This window comes from Eptesicus fuscus, chromosome 7 (assembly GCF_027574615.1).
Source record: "Eptesicus fuscus isolate TK198812 chromosome 7, DD_ASM_mEF_20220401, whole genome shotgun sequence".
In the NCBI taxonomy this organism is placed as follows: Eukaryota; Metazoa; Chordata; class Mammalia; order Chiroptera; family Vespertilionidae; genus Eptesicus; species Eptesicus fuscus.
In genome coordinates this window covers 81,090,612-81,109,724 of record NC_072479.1, presented here as the reverse complement: position 1 = coordinate 81,109,724, position 19,113 = coordinate 81,090,612, and the positions used below count along the sequence as shown (strand labels likewise).

Here is a 19,113-nt window from a genome sequence, read left to right as displayed (position 1 = left end):
AATATTCATTTATAAGCCATATGGTACACTGTGATTACATTTTATTTTTTGAATAAATTTTTATTTTCTCTGGAATTGTCTCATTTGTTCAGTTTTCAATGTGGTTATTACTAATTCAACCCTACACCAGCTGTCAGCAATGAAACTGCTTTTTTGGTACATTCAAAGCGATGATGTCATTCGTTAGGTTTGTATTTTTCTAGGAGACATCACCCCTAGTGTCCTCAGCTCTCCTGTTTGAATCCAGCTTCTCTGGAAGCCTGCTGCATCCCTGGTAGACTGGGCTCTCCCCCCACCTTCATTCAAGGCTTTCTTTTCACGCTATTATTATGGCCCTGTTTTCCCAATTCTATGTCTTCCTCTTTCATGGTTTTCTTCCTGATTTGGTAGCGTGCCGTTATCAGCGACTTCCTGAAAATAAAGGCTTTGAATGTCAAAACATGCTTTTACTTTTCGGTCATATTTAATCGATATTTCAGCTGAGAGTAGAATCCGATATTTGAAATTCTGTTTCCTCTGGAATTTCACGGCATTCTTCCACTGTATTTGGCTTCTATCCAGTGTTCCTCTTGACAAATTTGATGCTCTTCTTATCCCCATTTTGTAATGTGACCTTTCTTTTTTCTCGAATTATTTCTCTGATTAATTTTTTCCCTTTCGTTTTCTTAATTTTGTCCTGGAATTCCTACTTCTTGGATGTTGGACTTTTTCGATTGACCCTTTGATTTTATCTTTTTTTTTTTCTCTCCTGTTTTCTGTCTCATTTTTCCCCCCTTGGGAGGATGGGGGAATAGGAGATTTCCCTCAACATCATCTTCCAAGTCTTCCATTGGACTTCTCATTTCTATTACATTTTTAATTTCTAAGAGCTCTTTAATAGTTTCCTTTTCTTTATAGTGTCCACGTATAAAATGTCCAGACCTTAGAGAATTTTTATAATAGTCTGATTGAGCTAAACTGACAACATATGCATAGGAGCAATATCTGCAATGCTCAGGAGAATCAGTGTTTTTCAGCGTCTTTTATGCTTTTGAAATAAGAAGGAAAAGTAAGGAAGAAGACATGGAGGTGGGGGAGAGAAGGTGGGAATTAGGTTACAGGATAGTTACCAGGTAAGATTATGTTCTCTCTTGAGGATGGTTGTCTGAAAGATGTGTTTACTTAGATGCACAGAAACAATGGGTAGGGCTTGCTTAAGGCAAAGATTAGCCTTTAACTAAAGAAGTTACAAAGAAAAAATAAATAAATAAAAAGAAGTTATATGCCTGGGGCGTGACTACCCATCTTGAGCTGCCCATTTAGAAATTTATGATCAGATCACCCGTGAGGTTACTTTCCATAGAACCCCCTTTTTCTTTCTGTCCACAATAGCTTTCTCCTCTTGTTTTATGGATGAGGATATTATTTATAGTCATTCTCAAGTTTTCTTCTGCTTCCTACAGTGTTCTGTTGCCTCTTAGTGCCCTCCACTCTTGCCTGTCCAGTTGTTTTTACTCTGTTAGAAGCTTTCCTTTTATATCAGGTAGTCCTTTGTTGTCCCTTCATATTTAAGAATGAGGCATTTGTGTAGTAAAGAATTTAGTCATGTCCAAAGACAGGTCTGGCTTTTATCCTTGGTTCTTGGGAGACGATCTCTAAACCCTTGGACTGTCCTGCCTGGTAAGAGTGTCTTTGTTTCCCTGGGGCTTTGGCCACAACAGATAGTCTGACAGTGTGTTTCCTGGTGACTGCTTTGGGTCATGTGGTATTAGCTTGACCTCTGGAGGCTGGGAACTGAGGTCAGACACATGGGGGTTAACTGTCTTTGTGACCAAGACCCACTAAATACTCTGGACAACAAAGCTCGGGTGAGCTTCCTCGGTTGGCAGTACTCTGTGCACATTGCCACACGTTGCTTTAAGGAGGAGTCAGCACTGTTCATTGCTCTGTTGAGAGAGGACAGTTGGAGGTTCTGTGCTGGGAACCCACCTGGACTGTGCCTCCTGCGTGTCTCCCTTTGGCTGATTTCAATCCATATCCTTTTTTCTGTGACAAACGAGAACTGCAATTATAACAGCTTTCTTGCTTTCACTGAGTTCTGGAAGTCTTTCTAGTAAATTATCGAACCTGACAGTGGTCTTGGGGACCTCCCTCCCCAACTGACAATTGGTATCAGAAGTGAGGGTCGTTTTGGGAATTCCTCTAAACTTAGGAGCAGTATTAAGCACATTAAAAGCTTTCTGGGCACCAATGGGACTCATCAACATAGGATGATCTTGCTGGGCCATTTCATTGAAAGACTCCCAGTTGTTCAATATCTGTGGGTCTTTTTCTTGGCCTGGTCAGTTTTGGCAGAGATTGTCATGGGAAGGGGCCTGGGCCCAGAGTGGGTCTGCCTCAGGCCAGCTGGTAGTGTGTGGGTTCTTGACTTTGTGCAGGAAAGATTTCACAAGACCAGTCCAGGTGATTTTGAGAGTATGTTTCTTAAAGCTGGGGACAGTGAAACAAAGGAAGGGCTTAGGGTAGAAGAAGCAACAAGAGAGAGACTAGGTGATGCTCTGCTATAGGAGAGAAGTGAGCCACACTGGGCTGTGTGGCCTCACTGAGAAGTAAAAGTCACAGTGACAGAAGTGAGTCAAGATGGGGCTGCTGTTAGCTCACTGAAAAGCCAGAGAAAAGGGGGCCTTGGAGACAAGTTCAGGGGGTAAGCCCAGGATGAGCTGCCACTACCCATTCCTCCCCTGGTTGCAAGTCTTGAGGGGACCCTTCGAGTTTAAGGGAGAAAAGTAAAGATGCATGCCTGAGAGGGAAGAAAGGTGTGGGTGTGCTCCAGAGAGAGAGAACCAGGGATGGGTCTTTGTCTTGAGGGTTCTTTTCTGTTTTCTAAAGGCAGGAATTTTAGGGGAGAATCTCAATAGAATATTCATCAGCTTTATGCTGATGCACCAAAATGAGATTTATTCCCCTAACTTCATCCATCCTTGGGTGTGTTGGTGCAAAATGGCACTGATTGAATTTCTGTTATCTATCTACTCAGTAGGGTGATTTAAGCCATTTGCTCTCTGGTTGGGAGGAGAAGTGTAAACCATTTACTCTCAAGTGTCCTTAGTTAGGGAAGATAGGACTTTGTAATTTGCTAGGTGGCAAGAACTGCTGGGCCATTTAACTATCTGTCTCAGTTCCACTTACCCCTATTCCACTGGTCCTGGCCTACTAACCTGTCTGGAGATGAATCCTCCCGTGTTTGCCTGGGGGAACAGAAGCCTGACGGCCAGTGTTCTCGGAGCTGAGGAGTGGAAGGGCGCTGGTGATGGCACTGAGTATCGACTTTCCCTTCATCCTACTTTTCTCTACGGTAATCTTGACAGCAGAGCAGTACAGGGTGTGGGGGTCACACATTCACAGGGACACCTTATGGATGAGGCATCAGGGAAAGCTTCGTAGAGAATGTTTAAACTGATACCTGAAGGATGAGAGGGAGCTCCCCGGTGAGAACGGAGGGAATAGTATTCTGGGCATGAGGCTTATAAATTCACTTGATTAGATGTGTCAGTATTACTTGGGGAAGTGGATCAAGTCAGCCGTCAGTTTGTTATAAAGGTCCATATAATTAGAAAAATAGCACCAGAGATATAATACTAAAGGCTGTTGGTGGTTAATTACATTAACTAATTAATACCATGTCCTTTACAGATAAGTAAATAAAAGCAGTGAGGTTCTAAATGAAATTTTTGCTTAAGAGTCAGGATTTAAAATTACCACATTGGGTAGGAGAGTTATATGTTTACATTAGTCATATATATATATATTCGTTGTTGTTAATTTGCCTGAAGTCCTTTGTTGACTTTGCCCTCCAAATGGCTTTTTAAAAAAAATAAATAAAATTATTTATTGATTTCAGAGAGGAAGGAAGAGGGAGATAGAAACATCAATGATGAGAGAGAATCATTGACTGGCTGCCTCCCGCACACCCACTACTGGGGATCAAGCCCGCAACCCAGGCATGTGCCCTTGGCCAGAATTGAATCTGGGACCCCTCAGTCTGCAGGCCAACTCTCCATCCACTGAGCCAAACTGGCGAGGGGTCCAAATGGCTTTTGAGGTTTTCTTTGGTAATGCTATTCTGACCAATCTATTTACTTTAAATATATATTTTAAAAATACTTGTGGAGGTGTTTCTCTCTTTTCCGCGCCCAGCATGGAAAAGGAACAGGTCCGGTTGCTGAGTGGAGGAGTAGGGGATTAAGAAATGAGAGCCTACCCAGGGGTTAAGGACAACAGGGGTGTGGGGGCATGTGTGGGGAGGGGTGTGGGATGGGATGGGGGGATGAGGACAAATATGTGATACCTTAATCAATAAAGAAATTAAAAAAAAAAGAAATGAAAGAAAGAGAGCAAGACGCAGAAATAGAAGCAAGCTGGGAGCCAGGTGGGACGCCATTCTCTCTGATGGAGAGGCAGTGATGACGACCCTGAGCCCACGCAGCACATTTATTTTATACCCCCAATACCAGGAAGTATCACCAAAAAACCTAGGATCAAAGGAGCTTATTTGCATTCTTGAGTAGGCCTGAGCATTCCTGGTGCTTGCCTGGATTTACATATCAAAGCCCGCCCCTGACACCTGGGCTGATATGAAGGCCAAGCTGATAACATGTCCAGCCTTATTGGGGAAGCATGTTCCCAGGGCGTGGCTCTGCCTATCGCCCTGAGTTCAGCTGACGATAATTAAAGAAATGCCCATGTTCCTTCCCAGGCACTGTCTATAATACTGATTTTAGAGAGGGAGGGAGGGTAGGAGGGAGAGAGAGGGAGAGAGAGAGAGTGAGAGAGAGAGAGAGAGAGAGAGAGAGAGAGAGAGAGAGAGAGAGAGACATCAAAGTGAGAGTGCAACATCTGTTGGCTTTCTCCAGCATGCCCACTACTGGGGACCAAGCTGCAACCCAGGCATGTGCCCTGACCGGGAAGGTATTGAATGGTGACCTCTTGGTGCATGGTACAATGTCCAACCAACTGAGTCACACCAGCCAGGGCAAAAGAGTAATTTTAAGCAGATACTGAAATTTAGATTAGCTATTGCTTATACCTAAGAATTTAGATGAGAGAGAGGAAGGGAGAGGGAGAGAGAAAGAGAAAGAGAAACATGGATGAGAGAATGGAACATGGACCAGCTGCCTCATGCATGCCCCCTTTCAGGGATCGAACCCAGAACCCGGGCATGTACCTGACCAGGAATAGAACTGGCAACCTTTTAGTGCACGGGCAATGCCTAATCAACTGAGCCACACTGGCCAGGGTATGAAATATTTAAAATTAAAATTATAATCATCGTGACATTTTACTCATAAATACTTTTAGCATTTTTAAGGAATAAAAATATTTTCTTATTAATACCATTGTCACATTAACCAAATTTGAAATAATTCTTTCATATCATCTAATACCAATTCCATATTTCAATTTCTTCAGTTGTCCCCAAAATGTATTTTATCACTGGTTTGTTCAAGCCAGGTTCCGAATAAGGACTATGCATTATATTCAATTGTATTTGTTTCCCTTAACCTGAAATAGAATCCCTTTTTTTTTTTACTGAGTTTGATGCTGTTGGGTTATCTGACGTATAGATTGCCCCAAGTTGGGGATTTACCTGGTTATTTCCTCATGATGTCATTTAACTTAGTATTTCTCTGTCTTCTGCATTTCCTCTAATTTGGAAGTTATATCTTGCCTTAGTCTGGTTTTTCTAGAATCATTAGTAGATAAATAGATGTAGATATAAATGAAGAGATTTAGTATAAAAACTGGCTCACGTGATTCTGGAGGCTGAGAAGTCCAAGACGTGCAGTTAGCTGGCTGGAGACTCAGGAGAGCGGATGGTTTGAGTCCCAGCCTAAGCCTAAGGGCTTGCGAACCAGAATAGTCCATGGTGTAAGTTCCCTTTTGAGTGCAAGTCTGAAGTCAGGGCTAGACCATTGTCCCTGCTGGGTGAGGCAGACACTGAGAGGGTTCTTTCTTACTCAGCCTTTTGTTCTATTCTGGCCTTCAAGGCATTGGATGAGGCCCACCCACATTGCAGAGGGCAGTCTGCTTTAACCAGTCTGCGGATTCAGGGGTTGATCCCGTCCGAAACACCCTCACAAGATATACCCAGAAATAATGTTTAAAAAAAATACCTGGGCACCCCGTGAGCCAGTCCATTTGGCACATAAAATAGAAATTAACCATCCCATATCTAAAACTTGATTAGATACAGGTTAAACAGGTCTGGACAGAGCACTTCAGTAGTGACACTGTGTAGTTCATACTGCATCATGTCATGAGGCATACACTGAGTTTCTGCTTGGTGTTAAGTTTGGTCATATGTCTAAGAAGATTGCAGCTACATCTGCCGATTGTACAGTTCCCGTTCAACCCTTGGACCTGCAAGTAATGTATGAGGCAGTACTTCTATACCATGTGCATATCCAGTTGACCCATGAACTTATCACTCAGTGTCTCTGGCATCCATTGATAATGCTTGCCTTTATCAATTATTTCACTAAGGGTAGGGAAATAATGCAGTTGCTTTAAGTTGATTCTCTGTGTCGTTAAATCACCCACTTTCTTCTCCCTTCCCCTTTGATGCCAACACTTCCTCCGATGTCGTTGCTGTTTATGAATCCTCCTTCCTTGTCCCCAGATGTCCCTTCCTTACGTTTTCTTGTCACAGAGTAGCTATGTGATGAATCTTGGTTTGATTCTGATATAAAACTGTTATTTCCTCCTTGTTTGTGGAATTCTGCTTCTGGAAACAAAAAATGAATAGCTGCTGTTTTTTTTTTTTTATTTCTTACACACATCAGGAAATGGGGATGTAAAACAAGCAATGTTTAGAGCACGCATTTTATCTGAAGGGAAAGCCATGCTTCAGAGTTTTATGTGACTATCTTTTGAGGCTGTATTAAATTGTCATCTTTAGGCACAGGATTCTTAACAGCTAATTTTGGGGGTATCTACATATGCTTTGTAAGCAAGTTTGGGTCTTCTTGGAGCCCGTGATATCTCTGTAGAGCGATGTTGACACATGATAAATGTCGAAGAGCATTTTGCGCAGATTACAGATCATCAACTTTCCTGAGAAATGGAAATTCAGAATCTAATTTTTCATTAAATGTAGTACTTTTTTTTTGAGTTCACTGCTGCTGATGGATTTTTTTCCAAAATAAAGAAACCTAACCCCAAATAATAATTATAGATATATTGAATATAAAAATGACCAAAGCATTGCTTTCAGTCTGATCTCCTCAAGGAATCTAGAGATTCCCCGACATAGTCCATGTTCATCTAACCTACACATTCAAACACTTCTCATGACCCTACTGACGCGTGGCATGGTGTGGCTGTGTCTCTTGCAGTTTGGGGCTCAGGCCAGGGCTCAGCTGGCTGCTATAGTAAATGGCTACAGAGAAAGAACAGTGTTGCTTACTTCTCCTATCATCACTCAAGACTGGAAGGACTGATGCTAGCCACAAACACTCCCGATGCCCTGAGCCCCCAGTAAATACCTTGCACACTGGGAGTGTTGTTTCTGTTATGTTCGGGAAGGTGGAAAAAAGTCAAGTTTTGGTTTCTTAGAGTGAACCACATATTCAGGTAAGAGCTCTGCTCACCGCACGCTTGGAGACCATGGTAGAAGTTGGGGTCTACCAAACCCGAACTGGTTCAAGTTTGTTTAAAATGAAATATACAAGACAAATGCCCAACTAGATGACATGGTCACCGTAGTGAAGACTAAAAGCTTAGCAGATGGCCCAGCCAGTGTGGCTCAGTGGTTGAGCTTCGACCTATGAACCAGAAGGTCATGGTTCAATTCCTGGTCAGGGCACATGTCCGGGTTGTTGGCTTGGTCCCCAGTGTGGGACGTCCAGGAGGCAGCCGATCAATGACTCTCTCATCATTGATGTTTCTATCCCTCTCTCCCTTCCTCTCTGAAATCAATAAAAATATATTTAAAAGCTCAGCAGAGGGACAGTACTGGGAGGAATGGCTAGATTTCATTCCAGTCGTCAAAGTGTGGAGAGGGTCGGAGAGGAGGCCCAGAGGGCAGCCCTGACAGTTTGTTCTAATCTGAGACTCTCCCACTTATCTGAGGGTATTTATTAAAAGCCTTGAACTGTGTGCTTTGTGAACCTTGGAGCTGCTTCTGGAATGTCAGCTTTTCTGGGACTGCTCACTCTCCAGATGGGAATAATGGCACCGGAGAGGGGGTCGCTCTTGTTTGTTTGAAGGCAGAATAGAAATGCTCCCGTCAGTGGACTGATGAGGTTTCCACCACTCACCGCACCACTGGAGTGTTCGGGTGTGAGCCACACCTGCTCTTGTGTGAGCCTTTTAATTGGCTTCCCCCCAGCAGCCAGAGGCTTGCTTTTAAAATGTAAATCAAATCCTTTTAGCCCTGTGCTCAGAATTCTCCAAAGACTTCCCATTTCACACCTAAAGTCCTTTCCAGCTTGAAAGAGTCCTACTTAAGGGGCTTTCTAACAGGCTTTGTGTTTTATATTGCCACAAAGTACCTGCCTACATACATGTGATTAAAACATAACTTCCGTAAATGACACCCCCCCTCCCCCAATATTACATAGAGTGTACCCTGATGTTTTCTATTTTATTCTATTTCTTCTTTTTTAAAAAAATGCTGGTTGCAGCTGACCGAGTTGATATCATGACACATCTATGGGTCATGATTCTCAGTATGGAAAACATTTTACTCTATGGCCTGGCCCTTGCCTTCCTCTCTGACTTTCTCTCTACCACTTCCTGCTCCTCTTGCTGACTTTCTTCCATTACACCTGTGTCTCGGCCTTGCCTCAGATACGACATGTTCACTCTTGCCTTAGGCCCTTTCTTTGCATTTGCTCTTCTTCTGCCTGGACACTGTTTCCCTGGACAGTGGCCTCATTGCTCACTTCCTATTTCAAACTGGGGTTCTGCTCAAATGTTTTCTTATCAGAGACTTTCTCTGTGCCCATCCCTGCATCCTCCAATTCTTATCCTATATAACTTTTCATTGCAGCCACATATAACTATATGTTTATCAGGCTCTTCTCATTAGAAAAAGCTCTTTAGAGAAGGATTTTGTTTTTTCTTTCACTGCTGAATCTGCAGAGCCTATAGCAGTGCCTGGCATCGAATGGATGAATAAATGGAAATCATAGTCAGACCTGGGAGAGCCCTCTGGGGCATTCATGCCGCCATTGGACACTGACCACCCCCTCCAACATTCTGAAAGAGTGTTATAACCCGTGGATACAAGACATACCAGAAATGACAGCAGATGTAAGAGGAGTGTAAGCAGAGAATGGACAAGATTCCTGCAGAGGGATCAAGTTGGCTTTTAACTTGGTGCCAGCAATTTAAGTTGAAGTGTTTCAGAGGGTGTAATAAACTCATTAATGACCTGGATTTGGACTGGTATCCTAAAGAACGATCTGGTTGGTGATGTGTGTGGGATAGGAATTAGCGATTAGGGGCAGAGTGGCTCTGGGGAGATGACAGAGGAGCAAGGCTCTGAGTGCTCTGGCAGTCTGGGTTGTCAGGTTGCTGGTGTCTTGGTTTGTAGAGCATCGCTCAGGATTCTGAGGACTTGGGAGATTTGGCTAATGTCCAGTGGGGGCCTGGATGCCCTATGATGGGCTCACCGGGGTTTATTGGATACTGGGCTTTGGGAGGAAGACTAATTCTAGACTCCATCTGCTGGTCCAAGGATCAGGCTCCCAGCACAGTCTCTGTCTTATATCTTTCTGGCTTAGGAACTGGGTGAGGCTGAGTCTGCTCATTTATTTAAATTGAATGTCTTCTGAGCCTGGCTGGATCAGGCATGTACTGATATTCAGAGCTCTTTTTTTTTTTAGCTAAGCTAACCTTTTCCATGGCTAAGGTAGAAAGACTAGATGCAATCAAGTTGATACTTCACTAGTGTCAGTGTCTGAAGTAAAAAATAAATTTACTGTGATGCAACAGATGTATTGAGCAGCTGTTCTTGTGCTAGGCACTTGTATGGGAGGGTGTGGCTCATCCCTGGGAAGTTGCAAATTAGAATTGAAAATAAACAACACAGAAATAATGGTCAATTAGCAAGAGGTTCTCAGTAATAGAGTCTGGGATGAAAACTGTACAAGTGCATATCAGAAAATGACTGGAGGCAGCACTAGGGCACAAATTCGGGTGGTACAATCTATATACAGGCACTCCTCGTGTTACGTTGTAGATCTGTTCCTACGGCGCGACGTAATGCGATTTTTGCCGTAAGTCAGAACCCACCTACATGAACAACTACGTCACTCACCTGGAACACATACACATCAGTAATGAAGTGATACAGTAAAAAAAATATAAAAGAAAGATAACAATTCCTGACCTTTACTTGTGGTAAATAAATAATAAAAAACATAAAGCACATATGTACATATGTCGAAATGACGGCACTTTTTTTTTAAATACTGTAAATGGGAGATGGCGACATAACCACAAAATGACATAAATAGAGTCTGACGTTAAGTCGAGTCCGACGTAACCCGAGGACTGCCTGTAATAAAAGTCCAAGCGACCATTACAGCGGAATGACCAGAATGACCAGTTGCTATGATGCACACTCACCACCAGGGGGTAGACGCTCAACACAGGAACTGCCCCCTGGTGGTCAGTGCGTTCCACTCAGCCAGAAGCCAGGCTCACAGCTGCCATGGCTGGCGAGCACAGTGGCAGTGGCGGGAGCCTCTCCCCACCTCCGTGGCAGCACTAAGGAGCAGCGCGTTGAGCGATAAGGAGCAGTGAGCAGGTGGGTGGTAAGGAGCGAGGGGACCCAGACTGCGAGAGGGTTCAGGCCGGGCTGAGGGACCCCCTCACCCCCAGTGCACAACTTCGTGCACTGGGCCTCTAGTTCCATATAAAAACCCAGGAAGAATGAAAAGAGAAAACATGGGAAATTTTATCTTTCTTACTCTTCCAAAGTTTTTTGGGAAAAAGTCTCTAATAAAGTATCACAATTTATTTTTTTCTCCATTAGGAACAAAGGTAAAATCAAAATACAAAATAAACCTTCTTTTATACAGTTATTTGGTGTTACATGTTTTATATTGTGAAGAAGTTCACAAATAGCCATAGAAACACAAATGGGAGTGATGGAAAGGCTACAAAGTAGATTTTTGGGGAAAATGATCTCTCTCCACTGAGACTGGAACAGGAAAAATAATAATAATAAAGAATTGTGAGAAGAGTCTTGGAGAACAAATTTATAAATGACAGAGAGCCTGAAAGGCACCAAATGACATACTAAGAGAAACCGTGGGATTTTCTTCACTGGAAAGTGTTAAGAAAAGAGTATTACTGCCTTCCAATTATGATTTCATATCTATTCTCCCCAAAGACACATGTACTTGAAACCCCTCCTGGCCCCATAAGAGTGGATTCTATGGTCCTGATGAGATTGTGTGCAATAGAATCACTTCTCCTGGAAAGGAGACGCTAAAGGGTACTCGAGTAAAATATTAAAAATTATGAAGGACATAACAAAGGCCAATCAGTTCTTTCTTTTCCCCAGACCCCATAATATGAGAACAAGGGTTATTTGATGAAATTAAAGAGTAGCAAATTAAGTGCTAATAAAATGAGATAGTCACTTATAATTCATTACCATGGGAGGTCACAGAGGCAAATTCTGTGGCTAGATTGAACACAGGGCTGGGTAATTTTATGACCACTAGTGATATTTTTAGCAGTGGAGGCTGATACTGCGAGCGAGGTAATCCTATTACATCTCCAAGAGATGGTTTGCAGGGACCTCTGGCAAGTGGTATCTGAGAAGTGTGAGAGTAGGCCTCACGGGTTCTAACCTTTGGTGGGAATTATACTAAAAATTAGTTTTTAAGGTGAATGTCTTCAGGGATCCCATTCATGCCCAGTCCCTACTTCTCTTGTGGAGATCCAAAAGTCCTCTCTAATCAGAAGCAATCAGAGTACAGAGTTTCATTATCCCAAATGCTAAGTCCTGGAGATCTATTATATAGTAATGTGACTAGAATTAACCACGCTGTATTGTATACTGGAAACGTACTATCAGGTAGATCTTACATGTTCTGAGTACACACACCCGAAAAAGGTAGATGTGTGAGGCGACGGATATGTTAATTACCTTGATAGTGGTGATTAATTTACGGTATATATAAAATGTATATCAACACATTAAGTTGTAGCCCTGGCTGGTGTGGCTCAGTTGGTTGGAGTGTTGTCCTGTACATTAGAAGGTGGTGGGTTTGATGACGGGTCAGGGCACATACCCTGGTTCCCGAGTCCAGCACACGTAGAGGCAGCCAATCGATGTCTCTCTCTCTCTCTTCCTTCCTCTCTCTCTAAAGTCAATAAAAAATTAAATAAATAAAAAAATCCACACACAAAAACAAATAGCAAGTAGTATACCTTAAATATATATAATTTTTATTGGTCAATTATACCTCAATAAAGCTGGGGGAGAAAAAAGATAAACATTAAAAATAAAAAGCAACTGTCAAAGACTTCTAGAATAGATCATTTCTGGACTTCGGGAGCCATTTAGCTAATTTATTGAATGCTATCCATGTATTAAGCACGTTGCTTGGATTTTAAAAAATCGGTTGGGAGAATGAGCATTTAGAGACATTAGTGCCATTCAGAACGAAGGGGAGGGTACTGAAGGCAGACTGTAAAGGAGCCCTTGGAAGACAAAAGAAGCCAAAATAGCTCAACCTCTGTGGTTCAGAGAGGGTTCCCGGCGAAGGTGACACTTGGACTGAGAATTCTTTATTGAGATATAATTGACATATAACACTGCCTTAGTTTTTATGTGTACAACATAATGGGTTGATAAATGTATTGTACCACTGTAGAAGTTTGTACCTTCTGTCCCTACATTCACCCATTTCACACCCAACCCTCCACCCCGTGCCTCTGGCAACCACCAATCTGTTATATGAGTTCAGCTTTTTTTTTTTTTTTTTAATCTTCACTGGAGGATGTTTTTCCATTGATTTTTAGAGAAAGTGGAAGGGAGAGGGAAAGACAGAGAGAAATATCGATGTGAGAGGAAAACATTGACTGGCTGCCTCCTGCTTGTGCCCCGACCAGGGCCTGGGCTGGGGAGGAGCCTGCAACCATGGTATATGCCCTTAAGCAGAATCGAACCCAGGACCTTTCAGTCCACAGGCCTACGCTCTATCCACTGAGCCAAACCGGCTAGGGCTGAGTTCAGCGTTTTTTAATTTTGTTTTTTTAGCTTCCACATCTAAGTGAGCTCTTTCTTTGAATGAATTATTTCACTTAGGGTAATGCCCTCAAGGTCCACCTGTAATGTTACTAATGTCAAAATTTCCTTTTCCATGACTAAATAACATCATAATATTCCATTTCATTCTTTATCCATTCATTTGTCAGTGGACAATTAGGTTGTTTCCATATCTTGGCTACTGTAAAATAACGCTGAAGTGAAAATGGGGGTGCCAATGTCTTTTTAGATTTAGAGATTTTGTTTCCTTTAGAAAAAAATCCAGGTGGAATTGCTGGATCACTCGGTAGTTCTGTTTTTCATTTTTCGAGTAACCTTCATACTGTTTTTCATAGTGGCTGCACCAATTTACATTCCCACCAGCCGTGCACAAGGGTTCTCTTTCCTTTATATCCTCACTAACACTTATTTGTCATGTTTTTAAATGTGTGAGGTGGTAGCTCATGGTGGTTTTGATTTACATCTCCCTCATGATTAGGGATGTGTAGCATCTTTTCATGTACCTGTTGGCCATCTGTATGTCTTCTTTGGAAAAATGTTTATTCAGATCCTTGAACTGAGTCTTAGAGGTTGAGTAAGGGCTCACTGTCCAGGCGAGATAAGGACAGGCATTCTAGGCAGAAGGGACCGGCAGCCTGCACAGGTCCAGAGACAGAACATGATGGAATGGGTCAGTGAACTCCCAGTGCTTTGGAAAGGCTGTGCCACAGAGTTCAGTTGGTAGAGAGGGAGAAGACAGGGCATGAGGGGGAGGAGGAAGACAGATGATGAAGATTGGGATTGCCTGAGCCCTCTCTCTGGCAGCTGTGGCCGGAGTGGGTGGGGACTAGAGAAGAAGTAGGGAGGTGCTTCCAGGAAGTGTCACATGAAATAAAGGACAGCCCCTCAAAGTGTGCCCCACCGTCATAGCCTTCCCTCTTTTGATTACTGTCCACGGCTGCCTGGTGGTGAATATTGTGTGTCACCCAGCTGCTTGTGTCACTTGTTTTTACTATCTGCCTGAACTTGATCACCATTAGTAGTAGTTTAAAAAAAAAAAAAAGAGCCCCCTACCTCTGGTTAGAGAGAAGTTCTTATAGGTCTCAGAAAAATTGGATGAGTCCAGTGTGTCTATCTGATTTTATTCTCTTGGGTCTACCGAGAACCAAATTCATTTTGGGGTGGGGAGGAAGAGGCAGATTTCATGTGCCTGACCTTAGACTCCAGTCCTCTGTGAAGTTGGTTCAGCACACAAGCAGGAAAACATACAATATCTTTGAGGAGCAGATGGATTGAAATGTTAAAAATCCGTTTGTTAAATGATTTCGGCTAACACAATAACTTAATTAGGAAGAAAAGCACCCAGACTATGTTCCTTCTTCAGTGATATTTAAAATAAGAATATCATTACTAATCATTCAGATGCTAACTTGCAATTTCCACACCATCGAATGGAAATGAGAGAGAGAGAGAGAAGTAGAGAGAGAGTCTTTTGTAGACACTGACTATCTTGTAGTTTTATTTTTGTGGTAGATGCAAATAATTTATTATTTGTGTTGTTGCATAGTCTCGTAGGCAATGAGCAGTTTCCCCCATCACTTTATAAATAATCGTTGAATTGTGACACATTTCCTAATGAGTAACCTTTTCTACACTAGTCCTTTAAGGCTCTTCTGAGAAGCTTCTTTAAAAACATGAGGTTGCTAGAGGGATGTAGAATGAGGTTGCTTATGGAAGGTAAATGGGTGCGGCCACCGGTGTTCCAGAGTGTTGGTGGGTGCAGTGGCACTGCATGTGCTCCCGACGCTGTGTTTGGTTTGGACACTCCGAGAGGAATAAGGTCATGACTCACAACATAGGAAATACAAGAGACAATTGTACCCCAACTCCAATATGAACTAACCCCAGTTCCCCAGTAGAGAGAGATCCACATGTTGGCTCTGTCTGGGGAGCTGGCAGTGTTTTCACTAAGAAAACCACGTAGGCTGGGTCTTCAAGTAGAAATCTCCGTCAACGAGCAGAGAATGGTGGGTGGGATGGAGTCGGAAAGAGCATTTCAAAAAACGGAAGCCACAGAGATGTTTCTCCTGGAATTTTGAGCAGCTTGTTTCTTTTCCTTTTCCTAACCTCTGTTCTATCAATGTTGTAATTTCTAATACATTCTGAAACATTCCCCTTTGAGGAAGAATGGGTTGTATCATGTCAGCATGTAGTAGATATTAATCTTGTCAGTACGGGGGTAGTGATTGAGGATTCCTTTAAGGCCCAACATCAATCCACTTAAGTATGTTTTAATCATTTGCTCTCCTGGCCTGGGCACTCACACATAAGTCTTTGCTGTCAGATGGGAGGCACGTGGCCCGAGCAGCACAGCATTTCCCCCCATGGTTAGGCACGTCTGTGTAATGAATCAATACAGGCTCTTCCGGTTCCAAATGTACTTAATGTTCCACGAAGCATGCCTTATCAGGACCGGGCTTCTTTCAACAAGGTTACTTATTTGTAGTTGTGTGAAAAAGAAACATAAGCTCTAAAAGATGATAAATAGATCCTTTCAAGGACCGTGTTAAAAAAAAAAAGTGGGTGACTGTACTTAATAAAACTTTTTAAGTTTTAAAAAGTAGTCTCCATTCCCCTTTAGACCTCAGCTGGATCTCCAAAATACAAGTGAACCAACCGGCGGTCCTGAGACGCGCTCAACAGATCCAGACTCGCAGGACCGTGAAGAAGGAGTGGCAGGTAAGGCTGCTTCTGTGCCTGCGCTTTCCAGTGCCCGGCTCTTCCCTCAAGGCCGCAGTATTGAATTTCGCTCAAGATGCATCTAACCTTAAACGATTGCAGCTGTCCACGACTTATTTTAATAATTCATATGCGATGATGATGGGTTGGAGAAAGATAACACATTTATCCAAACAAGTTAAAATTGTTATCACTCTTGAGTGGCAAAGCCGCAAATGATTTTGAGGCATCTTTATTCATGAGTGCATTCAGTGGCATCTCTTCTCAACACATTTATTCAGTTTCTTAGACATACCTTCTTTGGATGTCTTCTATTTTAATTTTCAAACCGTAACATCCCAACCTGGTGTGCCCACTGGCGAGGCCCTCAGGAGACCTCCTTTGACCATCGTGTTTTCCTTCGTATTAATTTTCATAAACCATGTTTCAAAATTCAGAAAGATGACGTTGCGTGGAGTACTTGTGGTTAGCATACTCTCCTGTGGATACCAACCAAAGACGTGCTGTGCCTCGCAGGACTAACAGGAATCGAGAGTCCCTTTTACAAGGGAGGCAAAGTATTGTGATCGAATCCTTTTGGGTGACATCTCATATTTTGTTCATCTTTGGAAATATGCTGATTGAAAAGTTAAAAGGAAACTAGTCAGAATGAGTTGTGAAATATGAATATTATTGAAAAATGGAATTGGATTACATTGAAACAAACAAAGAAGTTAGGGAGTCTTTTTTTATTGTTGTTAATCCTCACCCGAGGCTATTTTTTCCATTGATTTTTAGAGAGAGTGGAAGGGAGGGAGAGAGGCAGAGGGAGAGAAATATTGATGTAAGAGAGACACATTGATTGGTTGCTTCCTGCACATGCCCTACTGGGATCAAGCCTGCAACCGAGGTACGTGCCCTTGACTGGAATTGAACCCGGGACTCTTTAGTCGGAGGGCTGATGCCCTAACCACTGAGCAACCAGCTAGGGCATGGAGTCTTTTTATATCTCATCTGAGATCCCAGGGCTGGAGGTGAAACGTAAGACAGAAATGCTCTTGTTCCTATATTCTCCCCTGTGGGGTAGCTGTGAGGGGCTCCTTGTGGATGAGATGGAGAAGTTAGATGTGGGGAGACTTGATCTATTAGGGATTTCAAATTGGAATATGTATGGGAGAAAAAAAAATGTAAGACTACTCTTCCCCCTTTTATTTTATTCTATGTAATGCTCAGGTTGTTGGTCACTCTGAGCAATGTTTATATTATAACAGAATGATATGCTTTGAATAGTATAGATGTCAGCTTTTAGCATTCATGTTTGTCTAGTGATTCTTTACTAACTAACTGGGTTGGAGATTGATTTTTTTTAACGTTATTTTTATTTTTCTTCAAACCAGGCTGCTTGGCTCCTGAAAGCTGTTACCTTTATAGATCTTACTACACTTTCAGGCGATGACACATATTCCAACATTCAAAGGCTCTGTTATAAAGCCAAGTATCCAATCCGGGAAGATCTCCTGGAAGCTTTAAATATGCACGATAAAGGTAATGTATGGTGTATAACCTGTCTGGTTTTTCCCCTTTTTACAATACTGATGACTAAATCCAGAGGACTGAAGACAAGATTCAGCTGCTAAAATGACAGCAACAATAAAATCCAAGTGGTAGAATTGTGTACACAGACAACTAATTAGATTCTTCTCTGGAAAACAGCAGCGAGAGAATCTGAGTCTTACGTGTAGGTCTGTTCTTTCCATCATGGATTCAAGTTGCTGGTAGAGAACTTCTTGATTTTTCTTTTCATTTCTTCAGTTTTGGAAATTTTCTATCTAGTGACTCTAAAATACTGATTCTGATTCCCCAGCCACATGTGAAAAAGCCAGTCTCATTACTTAATAATCACATCTCATACATAAAGTATTTTCTGTGAGCAAATGAAATACTTTTGAGAATAAAATGCAAATGGGAAATATTACATGTTTGTATATTAGGTTCGATCTTTTGAGAAAAGTTATATTCACTCTCTTAGTATACATGAAAGAACTTACAGCAACTTTAGAAAGTTGCTCTAAGTACAAAACTTTAATATTTTAGAAATGGAGGAGACCTTTGAGAGTCAGTCTCCTTATTTCTAATATTTCTTTTTTTAAAATATATATTTTTATTGATTTCAGAGAGGAAGGGAGAGAGAGAGAGAGACATAAAACATCAATGATGAGAGGGAATCATTGAACAGCTGCCTCCTGCATGCCCTACACTGGGGATCGAGCCCACAATCCTGGCATGTGCACTGACTGGGAATCGAACTGTGACCTCCTGGTTCATAGGTCAGTGCTCCACCACTGAGCCACGCTGGCCGGGCTCTAATATTTCTAAATGAGGAGACCAAGACCTGGACGGCTAAATGCTGTTTCTAGGAGGACGTGCCCTGTTGTTCACTGGACTGGTGTCAGGAGCCAGTGCAACTGGAGATGCAGATAAGTTGTAGGCCTAAAAACTGGACAGCTTTTGAAAAATATTTATGATGTTTTCCTTGAGTTGACAATAAAAACAGCACCTACTAGTAACACTTAATGATAACAGCTTTGGGGGAGAGGGGCTAAAAAATGTAGCAACTCTGTATGCTTTATGTTATTGTTTAGTTTTACAGTGTCTAATTTAATTTTTATTTTTGTAAGAGCTTAATTCCTCAAAATGGAGGTTCCAGATTTATATTTTACTGGAGATCTGGTGCATGAATTTGTGTACAGTTGGGATCCGGCTGGCCACCCTGATGGGGTCCCATCCGGCTGGGCCAGCAGGGGTGAGGGGCCAAGGATGGTTGGCTGACTGGCCCCAACCCCCATTGGGATGGGAGAGGCTGATTGGGGGCCGGGCCGGCTGGGGGTTGGGGGCTGATCGGGGCCCGGATCAAGCTGGTTGGCTGCTGCAGTGCACGTCATAGCCACTGGTCATTGCGGTCGTTCTGGTTGTTCTGCCGTTCTGGTTGCTGGGCTTTTATATATATAGATTATTTCTTATAAAAGAGGGGGTAGTATTAATTAAATGTCATTTTGCCATACTACCCTGTAAGGTTCGCTTATATTTTTCTTAATCCACTTTCTGAATGCTGGACAAATCTGGATTTTGTTAATTACATGAAA

At 42.4% G+C, this 19,113-nt stretch overlaps 1 protein-coding gene across 1 annotated transcript in view; it reads left to right on the top strand.

The window, feature by feature from the left end:
• The window catches only part of DERA (deoxyribose-phosphate aldolase), a 99,618-nt gene that overhangs the window by 14,213 nt on the left and 66,292 nt on the right, over positions 1 to 19,113 (top strand). Inside the window, exons 2-3 of the mRNA XM_008140863.3 lie at positions 15,894 to 15,991; positions 17,368 to 17,515. Of these exons, the coding sequence (XP_008139085.2) occupies positions 15,894 to 15,991; positions 17,368 to 17,515 (246 nt within the window). The remainder of the gene's footprint in view (positions 1 to 15,893; positions 15,992 to 17,367; positions 17,516 to 19,113) is intronic.